This window comes from Synchiropus splendidus, chromosome 18, assembly GCF_027744825.2.
Source record: "Synchiropus splendidus isolate RoL2022-P1 chromosome 18, RoL_Sspl_1.0, whole genome shotgun sequence".
NCBI lineage: Eukaryota > Metazoa > Chordata > Actinopteri > Syngnathiformes > Callionymidae > Synchiropus > Synchiropus splendidus.
Window position 1 is genome coordinate 14,486,125 of NC_071351.1, and position 12,390 is coordinate 14,498,514.

General features: G+C 42.8%; 1 protein-coding gene across 2 annotated transcripts in view; it reads right to left on the reverse strand.

The window, feature by feature from the left end:
- The window catches only part of nkain4 (sodium/potassium transporting ATPase interacting 4), a 30,706-nt gene that overhangs the window by 7,382 nt on the left and 10,934 nt on the right, over positions 1-12,390 (reverse strand). For both annotated transcript variants that reach the window (XM_053849997.1, XM_053849996.1), the window contains exons 2-5: positions 9,329-9,466; positions 8,119-8,199; positions 4,605-4,805; positions 1,141-1,201 (exon numbers count right to left, since the gene is read on the reverse strand). In XM_053849997.1, coding sequence (XP_053705972.1) covers positions 1,141-1,201; positions 4,605-4,805; positions 8,119-8,199; positions 9,329-9,466 — 481 coding nt within the window. The remainder of the gene's footprint in view (positions 1-1,140; positions 1,202-4,604; positions 4,806-8,118; positions 8,200-9,328; positions 9,467-12,390) is intronic.

Sequence of the window (12,390 nt, forward strand, 5' to 3'; positions counted from 1 at the left end):
GAAACAAAAAAAGAGACCAAGGACGCAAACTAGGAAACATGGAGACAAACAAGGAACCAAGGAAATGCACTAGGGAACTAACTAGCCAACAAGGATTTTTAATCCATTAATATTTACTATTAATAATCATCCAGGAGAAGTAGTCATTGTTTCCAAGTAAGCTACAAAAAACAACTTACACACAGAGAAGTGCATAATTATTGAGCTGTGTAGAAACTCAACAAGTTATCTTTTAGAGTTTAACTCATAAAGACCTTCAACTTGGCTCCAGCAAGAGCCCAAAATATCTCGCCGGTAACTGGGGAATCTTAATGCAAACATTTTCATGTTCACAAAAACGCCAGTAGGAATGCATGATCCACTGAAACAAAACCGTTGCCCTCCAGATTTACCTTGTGGTATGTCCTGGTGGAGGAGCCTGACCACTCACTCTGGCATCTGACCACTTAATAACAGCTTGTATTTCTGGTCTATAGCTATACACAAATATGTACACACAAAGATTACAAGGCGATGTTGAATGTACTGCCATTAAAACATGTATTTTCTTGCTGGCAGTTTCCTCACAATTTCACATACCATACATCCTCCGGCGACTCATTGCAGTAGCTGCTAATCATATATTTAGGCCTCGAGCTGTGACCTCTGACCTGCTTCCTATGAGGTCATAGCATCTGAGGCATTTATCAGAGCCTGTCTCCGGTTACATCCCCACTGATGAGTCAGCTCATGATCTCAAACTGTCTCATCGCATGAATCTCACTGCTAAGCAACTGTATTTATTTTTCAAGACTAGAATGACACAGGAAACAGTTGCGATAATGGCGAAACTTCTTCATTAAATTAGTCCCAGGCTGGTTCAAGTATTTTTGTGATCATTTTCCTTCTGAATTATGAAGCTTTTAACCAGAAGGATAAGGCTCAAAACAAGAGATTTGGGGGGGGCGGATCGACAGTGAAGCAAACAGTCAGTAAAGGACAGCTGGAACGACAAACGTGAGGAGAAAGTGTGAAAAGCAAAAGCACATCTGAGGGCCCACAACAGAGCATTGAGGTGACAAGTGAGGGGTTACAGCTGGCATGAAGGAGTGGAAGGGAGGTAAAAATTGGTGATTGCTGCGTGTGTGATTCTGTACTCACAGCTGTCCTCCTCTTCAGTGATGGCGCTGACAACATAGCAGGCATACACGAAGCCAAGAAGCTGCAAACACACAGAGAGATCAGAATGCTCAATATGCAAGATCCAATACAGCAAGATATTATACGGTGTGAAAGACTTCAACTTCAGAAACACAAGACAAGAACAAGAGGCTACAAATAGCATGAATAAAAGCTGGATATTAGCTCATGGACCTGGCAGATGGCTGCCACAACCCCTGAATCACACCCAGTGAGAGATAGTTTCTCGTCCATCCATCATTTGGCGGCCTGCCACGCCAATTAAAACAGTGCCAGGCGCGCTGCCCTCTCCACATACAATTCAAGAGGGAAACGGCGGTGAACGATGGCAGTCATTTGAGCCACATCAAAAAAGTCACACACATATGAAGACTAAGAATCATTTTGGTGGAAATCGCTTGAATAAAATGCATTACTTTCTGATAAAAACAGTTGTGTTATGAGACGCAACCCTTTTTTGATTTGGCTTCCCTTCAGGATCTAATTGCGGGGCTCACCCCGGCCATTATGGCGGAGGGAAATTAGCATATGTATGAAGCAAATGTCAACCACAAGCAGGGGGAACACAGCGTAACGCCATCCCTGTGTACATGAGCTCCACATGTTTCGCTTCATACGGACGCATCACTAATGAACATGGTGGAAACGGAGCAAACCTGGGCAGATACAAGAAGGATATTTTAATCTATTTTAGCTTCAGCTTGAAGGAAAAAAGAGGTTTCAGATGACAGGAGATCTAAGGAGCAGGTCAGACAGTGAAGATCAGCAGAGACACAAAGGAATTACTCAGCTGAACAGTTTTTTTTAAAGGCGCCAGACATGCACCTCTGGTTCAATCGCGGGTCAGTTTATAATTTCACACATTTAATTAAACTCTTAAATTACGGTTCTATCCTCTGAGATTCCCGTCGAGTCTGTCGGCAGTCACTCAGGTAAATCTCTTGGCTAATAAAAGAGGGATTTCAATAGCCACAGCAGAAAGTTCTATGGCATAAATGAAAAACTTCAGGTTCCAGACATGAGTTTGGATGGATCGTGGTTTCGACCTATAAGCATTGATTGGGACTCCATGTCAGGCAAATGAAGCTGCAGAGTGTATAGTGTAACTCAAGGGGATTCTCGGCTTAAATATCAAAACAGGAAGCAGAGCATGAGCCTTCAGATTCAGCTGCAAATTCGCCAACAGCTGCCTGTTTAATGGGAGACACTGAAGAGACCTCCTCCCCCTGTTCTGCTCCCCCCCCCATTCTAAACGCACACGCAACAGGGATCCGAAAACACATTGATCAGTGTTCATTCCAGCATTGCAGAGCACATCATATCCAAAATGGCCGTCACAGTAAGCGCAAATGGACATTTATCAGCCCTGGCTGGGCTTAAAATGTATACAATGTGCAAGGCTGTAGAGAAACTGAACTTTGGGATTGATTCAAAAGAAAGTAAAAACACTGAGGAAAATTTAACTCAGCATGAACTAGATTTAAGGAACTGTATTTAGAGCAACTGCATGGTTTCCCTTTTGGGATTTGATTTTTCCTTCTTTCTCCCCACATAAATGCATCCACTTCACCAGCGATCTGAGGACAATCCTGCATTTTGCAAAACAGATTAGACTGTACTGAAGCTTCTGGCTGTGACTGAAGTATCATCGCTAATGTTTAGCCTGAGTCGGCATCATCAGACAAGCAGGAACATTTCATAAATACTTTAACCTGCCTTGAAAAACTACAGAAAAGTGGATGACTGTGGTTTTATGCCACAGACAAAATGGATGGGCTCAAACAAAACACCCAAAATGCTTCCAGTTGGAAAGCCAAAAATGAACCTCGGATATCAAGGGGTGGACCATGACCTTTTGGATGGACGTGTGGCAGACGAATTAAAGGACACTGAATGCAACCGAACAAGCAAAGCGCTCGGATGCAATTACAGGGGTTCACTCAAGCTCACTTTGCTGGAGGGTCCAGTCCAATCAAACGAACGTACAAAGGGGCTCTGGCTTGAAACACGAGTGAGTGATGTGACGGAGAGGAGAAACAATGAGCAAGTCTTGGCTCAGGAGTCTGCATGATGTTTTGAGGCTCGGTGATGACAACACTGAATCCAAATTTGACATGATTTACGGCATGACACTGCTGAAAACAAAGCCTCCACACGCTGCGGTCAAAGCCTCACTCAGCAGTGAGGGGAGGCTCATCCTCTTGCACAATACTTGTCTTCACTCCTCAAACTATTTTCTCAACCACAGACGTCTCATTTAACCCAGCAGAGACCCTTGAAAGGGCAAGACAGGACAGGACGATGGAAGGATTATAGATTGGAAAACAACAGGCGTTGAGTCACTGAGGAAGATGTGCAACTTAGACATCACTTAACTACACAAGAGGCTATTGTTTTAAGTGCCAAATTCTGATCCAGATCAGTCCTGAACAAGGCAAGGTAGACACTTTCAAATCAAGTAAATAAAAATATAGAGGCAACCAAATGGCCTTTAATGCACACAGTTCCAGGAACAGATGCGTGAGATTAAGTGGATGGTACCAGAAGGAGAAAGTCAAAAGAGTGCCAGGATTGGGAAGAAATAAAATGAAGCCTTGACTTCCACGAGCCGCGTGATGGATCTGAGCAGATAGACGACAGTGACGTCTTCACTTTACTGGGGAGAAGATGCACATTTTTCATCGTAATGAAACCTTCTCCACGGAGGTCAAACTAAATATTTAATGGCCTTTCATTTGACCTAGAAAGCCTGCCGAACAAAGAGCGGAGAATTGCTCCCTTTCATATCATTTATTTTCCTTCAACTTTCTCTCCAGCTCTCACTTCAATAGCCCGGCCGCTGCAACTCATTTGGGAGTCCACAGAGGTGCCCATGAATCCTCGGAGGGAAAATATCATATTAGACTGCAGGCAGTCATTTTTATATGGAGTTCAATCATGGAGAGAAATAAACCGATTCACTCCCCACAGTGAGAGGGTTAATGAGGTTCAGTGCTAAAGTTAAGGCTCCATCACAAGGTCAGTCATTTTATGACTTTGCCCCGAGGGGGTGAATGAGTGAATGGGAGAGCTTCTTGGCTGGCTTCCTCCCAGTATTCTCCAGTTCAACCCAGGAGTGTCTGTGAGTCAACATGTGCGTAGACTGGGTTTCAGCATGTGGCAGACTCATACAATAAGTGTGCTTGAGGAGGCGGTTGTGAGCAGACAAAACAGTGACCGCTGCACAGGAAGGCAGCTTGGGCTTGACAAAACATCTCTGGCGTGTGAAAGGAAACAAAAACATTGTCTTCCCTCTATGATCTTCATATTTCCTGCGCGCTAAAGAGGTCTCCACTGGTGTTTTAAAGTGTCTTGGCGGGACGAGCCCAGACTTGTTCAGCATGACTGAGTCAGTGTGAGACTCATTTGAAGTGATTTATACTCACAGCAACGAGGATCTGGGCTCCACTGTGCACAACCTCGATGTACTGGTAGTCCATGAGACAGCCCATGACAGTAATGTAAGACTGGCCCTCGGTGGTTTGTACCCCCGGAGCCTGAAGCATCTCTCTCCTCACACATCCGGGCCCATGTTCGCTCCACCAGGAGTGATGGGCTGAGATGTTGAACGTCAGCAGGTTACTGTCCTGCCACACAAGAAAGAAAATACAACACTCAGTATTATTTTAAAGAAAAAAGGACATTTAAAAAATGTAAAATAAAAAAATAATGACACCATTAATTACTGTATCAAAAAAGAGATTGAAAATGCAATGTGTTAAAAATACTAAAAACACTGAAATAGTGAAAATAAAAATAAAAATAAACAAGCGTTGTGTGTTAAAAAATAGGAAAATACTAATGACAAAAAATATATGTTAAAAAATAAAAATAAAAATAAAAGATTGTCAAAGCAAATGGGTTACAAACATAAACACAAAATAAAAATAAACAAAAATAGAATATGAGAAGAACCAATGGCAAGAAAACTATTTAAAAAAACAAATTATTATGCTACATTATTTCATTAGAAGTTTTCAGCAGTGAAATTATTTAGTAAGATTTAGTGAGCATTTTTTGAAATCACAATAATAACAGACACAAAACTACTGTATTTCATATCAACTATCAACTTTCCATTTATAGTAAGAAAAACATATCATGAATATGCAACTCTATCTTTTGGAAAAAGTGATAGCAATCCCTGGCCTCATAATCCCACACCCACGCATCGATCAATACACCAATACAGCGATCTAACCGGCATCTGCCCTCTGTGACAAGACATGCATTATTAACGGAGATAAGTGATGTCAGGAAACATCTCACATTCCTATCAACCCCCCACACAGAGCTAGAGCTGTATAATAAAACATATGTGATTGAAATAGCAAAAAGCAAGAGGGAAATTGTTATTGATCACACATCTGCATTGAATTTGAATCATGCCAGAGAGTTACACTGTCAATCAAAGACTTAAAGAGTTCACATTTGGAGAGACCACAGAGTTGCTTATGAGGCATGAAACCGTTCAGTGACTTAAAACTTTCACCCTTGATACTATCAAAAGCAACATAGATATAGAGCTCCTCAGACATGGTCCCCTGTGCCTGTATATTCCAACAATGAAAAAGGAGTTTAAGTGCTGAAATGTAAGAACACAGCTGAGGTGGGAAAGTGATTTTTAGTCAATAATTTCAATTTTTTTTGTAGGTTCTGAAGGTCATTCTTCATGAAATGTCAGCAGAGAAAATGAAAAAGTATGAGTAAGCCTGTTTATATTGCTCAAGAATCACAATGGTGGTGGTATGTTTTGTTGACCATTTCGATCAATAGGTGTATGTCAAGTAGCAGGGGTCTGTCTGTCAGTCTGGCCTGCACCATAGGGAGGCAGCGAAGGGCATCAATAGGAGGTGAGAGAGCATGTGGCGTGTGACTTCCACTTAGAAATAAAGGCTCTGGCTTTAGCACATGCAAGAAAACAGTTGGCCGGCGCTGTATAGCGGGTTGGCTGAACGTCCTTTTTTTTATGATAAAATGTGTTGCTGTGTCAAGTGCATGCGTGTGTGACCATTAGCCGTCTCTCCTCCTGGCCACCATATGCAGAGCCATGAGTCGGGCCTGCCCCATCTGTCAGGTTAATGCCCAGCCCCGGCCCCGAGCAGCTGGCCCCTACAAGCTTCATTATTGGAGACGAGACACATAGGCACACGCGGACACCTCCGCGGACGCTCCATCACCCAATGACAAAGACCCCAGCGCACAGGAAAGGATGTTCAGGGAAATCACAGCGCTGCTGCCAGATGAATGTTGCACAAGTGAATTCATTATTCTCACTGGTCAGGCGGGCAATTGGCCAAGACGCCCATAAATAGTGGAGGAGAAGTGGGGATTTGGAAGGGGGAGGGGTGAAATGATTAAATTGAAATTTGAGGGGTAGTTCAGAAATGAACTTCCAGAAGTTATGTTATGTGGTTAAGAGCTAATAATGCACCGACATATTCATATTTGTGAATTGAAGCTTCCATTAGTTAAGAAGATCATTATTTAAAAATGTTATGCGCTATTAATGTGGCAGTGACACGATTCATCTTTCAGATTTGGATTCATACTGCGACATGAATTCACTATACACAGCGAGTCATCATTCTCACTTGGCTGCACTCGTGTTGGAACACCCAGGCTTGATCGAGACAAACCGCATCAGACGGCAGTCTCGTTTAATTACACTGAAAATGCATCCTATTCAGAGTAAGAGAGAGCGATATCGGACACGTTTGGTTCTCTTTCTGCTGAAGAAATAGGTTCTGTTTAGGAAACACGTGGAGGTGAGCATACTTCTGCTCCTGCCCTTTTGAATAGGCTCGAGGTGAAGAGACATGAGATGAGATTAGATAGAAGCGAATCGATCTCCCTCGGGGAAATGCAAACGTGACTCAGCATTGCAAAACCAGTGTGAAAGCATCCTGAGGCTAATATGAGTAACCAATGTATATAATTACACCATGCAAGAGAGTAATTGTTGGAGAAATAACTCCATAATTTGCTGACTTTTTGCCTAGTAAAAAACAAGTCTGTTCTGGATGAAAATGTATTCTATAATAATCTTTTTTTTTCCAGAGCACCGCTTTTGTTGCAGCCACCCCTGAACTTAATCCAACTAGGAATTTATAGGATTACATTGAAGCATTAGTCACCAGTTGAAAACCTGGCTTTTGTGGTGTCAAGCATGGCAAGAATCTCAGTAAAAGCTGAAGGCATTTACAGTTGTGTTGAAATGACTGTTAAAAACAGGGACTTCTGGATGATCAGTGCAATTAGAAAACCGTTTTTCGAAGCTAAAAACGAGAGCAGCAGGAAGCGAGCAAAATAGCAAGCAATGTTGGAAAGCTAGTTATTTAGTGAGTTCAAAAGTGATTTTACTTCAGTGGGTATTGTTTCACATTTTTAACATGAGTCACTTAAAACATAAGGCAGTTGGTGAGAGAAGAGAGACCAGCAGGCTGCTCAGTCCTACCACACCAGCTAAAAATGCCTGCTCGAATCAGTCAGCAGTAAAACTGAGTAGCAGGTCAGGAGTGAAAATATTGTAGTGTATATACATCAAATAGCTCACATTCATCATCTCACTTTGCACCCTGAAGTCCTTTTAGAGTAAGGACCTTGTTATCAAGTGACAAATCCAGCTTTTTGGTGTTTTCTTCCACTTCAACTATTAGTACATGTTGACAAAAGTCACAGTACTGTTGGGTATTTGCTAGATGCTGAAAATGTAACTTCATTAAAAGGGACAAAAGCACTTGGTAAAAGCACTTTATTTTAATCACTGTATTTTTTTTCTCAGCGATATAGAATCAAAATAAACCCAGGCAAGCCAATTATAGAACAGCACAACTGTGAACATGTTCAGCCAAGTGACAACTAGACCTCTAATAATAAAGGAAATAAAGGTCATCTCACCTTCGACAGGCCTCCGACTTCAAGGTAGAAGCAGATGATGAAGACATTCCAGGCCACCCACACTGCTGCCCATACTGTATACTGCCGGTCAAAGACAACAATAGAAGAACAAAACTTCAGTTTGATTGCAACTCTAGCACCTGTTCCAAGTCTTGCAGTGACACGTGACTCGCACATAAAAACATTGAACATACATTTTATTGCCGAGAAAGTCATCACTTTAAAGGTGCCAGCCAGTTTGGGATGTCTGCCACAACTCTTAGAAACTACGTCCGCGAGCAAAGCACTGACAGATCTCGACTGGTGCTGAGCCGAGCTTGATTGATAGCAGGAGACTCATCAGCATGAGGATTGTGAAACCTCTCTGACTCACCCTCATGAGTGCCAGAGGTGACGGAGAGGAAGACCAAAAGAAAAACATGCGTGTCGTATCATGAAGCTTCCTCACTCAGCTCTGCTGTCATTTGCCTCTGCCGTCACTCAACTTCAACTTTCTCAACTGCTGTTTTGGAAAGCAAAGGCTTCTTTTTTTGAACTAAAAAAAACAAAAATCAAACTGCGGCTGTGGTTAAAAAAGGATGACCTTCTGAGCTGATTCTGGGTGATAATTATAAACCTGACGCGCTGCTGCAACATCCGCACCCACGGTAATTAGCCCTAATTACTCTGAGATTAAAGTGATTTAAGGGTGTCACACGAGGCGTGAGAGATCACCGCATGCCCAATCTTCGGATGTAAGCCGAAGAACTAATGCAGGGTGAAGGGACGGAGCTTTACCAAAATCTTCAGCAACAGATTGGGTGTCGACTTTCATCCATTGGTTGCGATCAAGGCTACTTCCAGATCTGGGACCTGGGTGGTTTCACGTTACTGGCTTTGAAAGGTTTTCTCTTTGAGGAAACTTAAAAATAGACTCACAAAAATATAAACAGGGAGGTCCAAGCTACCTCTCCCAGTCTGGGATTCAAAGCAGCTCCCAGAGAGGCTCCTCCACTCAAACCCATTGTGCAGTCAAAAGCAAGACCCCACACAGCCCCGACTCTTGACTGAATGAGTCTCTCTCTCTTCAGTAGCTGCACCTCAACAGAGAAAGTTGGAGGTCACAGCTTGAGGATCTTGACGGTTAATCTGGGGTTCCCTCAGGCTAATGCTTCCCTCATGCACACGTGAACTTCCTCAATATAATGCCAACGAAACAGAAGACACTTACCACCACAATGTAGCGTGGACGATACTGGATGGTTCCAAAGAGTCCAAGGATGACGACGATGATGTGGAAGAAGTTGGCAAGGATGGGGGCCCACTGGTATCCCAGGAAGTCAAACACTTGCCTCTCTAAAGCCAAAACCTAAACAGAGGCAGCAGAATAACACAATTATAGCGAGGGATTCAGCCTCACACAGCTGGTATACAAGCGTCTCTTGAAGATGAAAACAGTTTTGGTCCAGCGGTGCATCTGTCTCAAAGGGGAAACATGAAGTTTTACTAAATAAAGAAGAGCAGATTTATTGATTCTGTGTTGCAGAAGTGAGCATACAGGTTTCCAACCTTGAAGGCGAATTCCAGCACATTTTTCCTGTCCTGTTCTTATGGACAGAAAAAGAGACGTGCAGTTTTCCCATTAGCATCAGCTCAATTAGCGCCCCATCTGAGTTGGTGCGGGGTGTGAGACATTTAATTAGGATTCTGTAGCCACTCTAACACCACACAATTCCCCGCGTGTCTTGTGTCTTTGTTACACCGCGCTCATTGACATGCCATTTCCAGCCAGAAGACGGATGAGGTGGGAGTAATAGAAACGCATCACGGCATTTGTTCAGGCCAAAACCAACAAAAGAAATGAGCGGGGCAACATGAACGCATGCTGACTGCGCTTCAAAAAAAACAAAAAACAGAGAAGACGGAACACTGAACACACACACACGTAAATGTGAATCTTGCATCGCCGATAGCACACATTTTAGGTCCCTGGAAATATACATCAAACACCTAAGAACCTCCCCGTGATATTTCCACTGGCCAGTAAAACGGGAAGAAGGATGTGTGACTCTCCCTCTCTTCTCTCAATTAATCCAATTTTTTTACTATTACGATTATGTCTTCCTACGATTATGATAATATTATTAGTGTCATTAAACGATTATTTAGCCGGACACCCGTCTCATTCTGTCCCGATGCACCCAAACGCTGCACCACGCCTCGTCTCCGTGAAAGTTGCCCGGTTGGAAGCTACTCTGGGGGACCGCGGTCAAGCCCGCACCAAAACGCAAATCCTCAATCCAGCATTGCACGTCTATTGATTGTCATAGGACTCCGCTAGACTCAGACTAGAGCACCCCAGGAATGCACACAGGAAGTTGTAACTCTGTCCCAAGTGGCATAACAAAATAAAGGCCTTTTGAAAATCATAGATTTTGATGAATGACAGTTATGAGTTTATGATGATATTGAGCAGAATTCCATAGTTTCTCATCAATGCCAGTGGTCTAGACTTAAACTAGAGCACCCCGGGAATGCACACAGGAAGTTAGAACTCTGTCTTAAATGCCACTTCAAAATAAAGGCCTTTTGAAAATCTTGGATTTTGATGAATGGCAGTTATGAGTTTATGATGATATTGTGCAGAATTCTTTAGTTTGTCATTAATGCCAGTGGTCTAGAATTAAACTAGAGTCAGCTGTCAGCGAGAGAGCTCGAGCCTCTGTTCGCGCGGAGCGGGGGACGCTAATATTAGCCACTGTTAGCTACAGACTCAGTTGTCTTTACAGGTTTTCAGCATAAGAACCTCTGAGGAGCAGGCGCACATCCAGCGTTCTGAGTCACAGCATCAGTGCTAGCTGCTTGACGGAGATGTTTTGAAAACTAATTTGGAAGTGGGTAATCACGAAAGAACAATCGCTGGTGCTCAACCCGAAACAGGGGTGATAAAATCAAGCGCTCCTTGTCATTCATCACGCAGACATACAGTTTATATACAAATACAGAAGTTTTATAATCGAAGGAGTGACTTGTTCTCTCATGAAAATGACTAAAAAAAGCTTGGAATCACATCTTACAGCACAACCACATAAAAATGTACGCATTGAAGCCAATTGTCTGCTGAACTTGAAATATTGTCCCCTGTCTCCACTGTTCTAAAGCCAGACGATACAGATTGTTTTTTCTAGAGAGAAACATTTAACCTACATGATGAAGGTTAAATATAACTGTTAAATTGTTTTATTGTAGTTCATTGTTCAATAATCGTCTTCCAGGAAACGGCTTGTAAACGGAATCCCACGCAGGAAGACTGGGGATTGTTGCCCATACCATGCTGTTCCCCAGGGATTATAAAACAGAATTTTAGAAAGTGGCATGCGGATGGATGTGTTAATATAGGTGAATAGAGCAGCCGCGTCACCGTTTACCTGATAAGCAGCCGTGCTACACGTCAGAACATGGAGCAATTAGGATGATAAATGCTGATATGATCTGACAATGCCCTGAGATATTGACCTCACAATGCCCTCGCCCCATTTCTGGTTCCCGCCGGCCATGCCATTGTCCTCACTGGCGCGTTGAAATTACCACATATAATTATGCGTCAACATAAACTCTGGCTGTGTGAGAATGAGTCATACTTTGAGGAGCTTGGAGGGAAAAGATTAAGGATTGTAATGGAAGAAAAATGAGTAAAACTGAGACAGTTTCCAGCGGCGTGTGACTGTTGTCGTGAGCAGATCGATGTTCCTGGTGCAACCACGTTTATGGGAGAAGCCTTATGTCTTTATCAGCAAACTTTATGATGCTTTAATGGATCATTCGTGTTTTTATAACAGCAGGGAAGTGTCGCGGGAGTCTCTCTTCTTTTAAAGAAACCTCATTTGCACATCAAAGTTTCAGCAACAATGAAACATTTTTTCAAGTTTGATTGTAACCTAAGAAAGAATGTGGCTTGCCAGGATTCAGCTCATATTTATGGCTTAGCACATGATGCTTTCCTGGGGAACTGGGGTGGGTAAGGTCAAGCTCGGGGTGAACAGTCTTTTGCGTTTTTTTACGTAAATTTTTTGTTGCCTTCTGAACATGATTTTTTTGCAAAAATCAAGGTTCAAATTTAAGGTTTTCTGACACAAATATTTCAGGAGGTATATCAGCGGGGCTTATGAGAGGATCAAGCAGACTTGGCTGCATCAGCTGGAGGAGGAACACGGCAGAGCAGGAATGTGATGAGTTCAGTGTCAACCCACGTGGATTAATGTCACTTCAGGGCTGCGTTTTCCTTCATTGTTG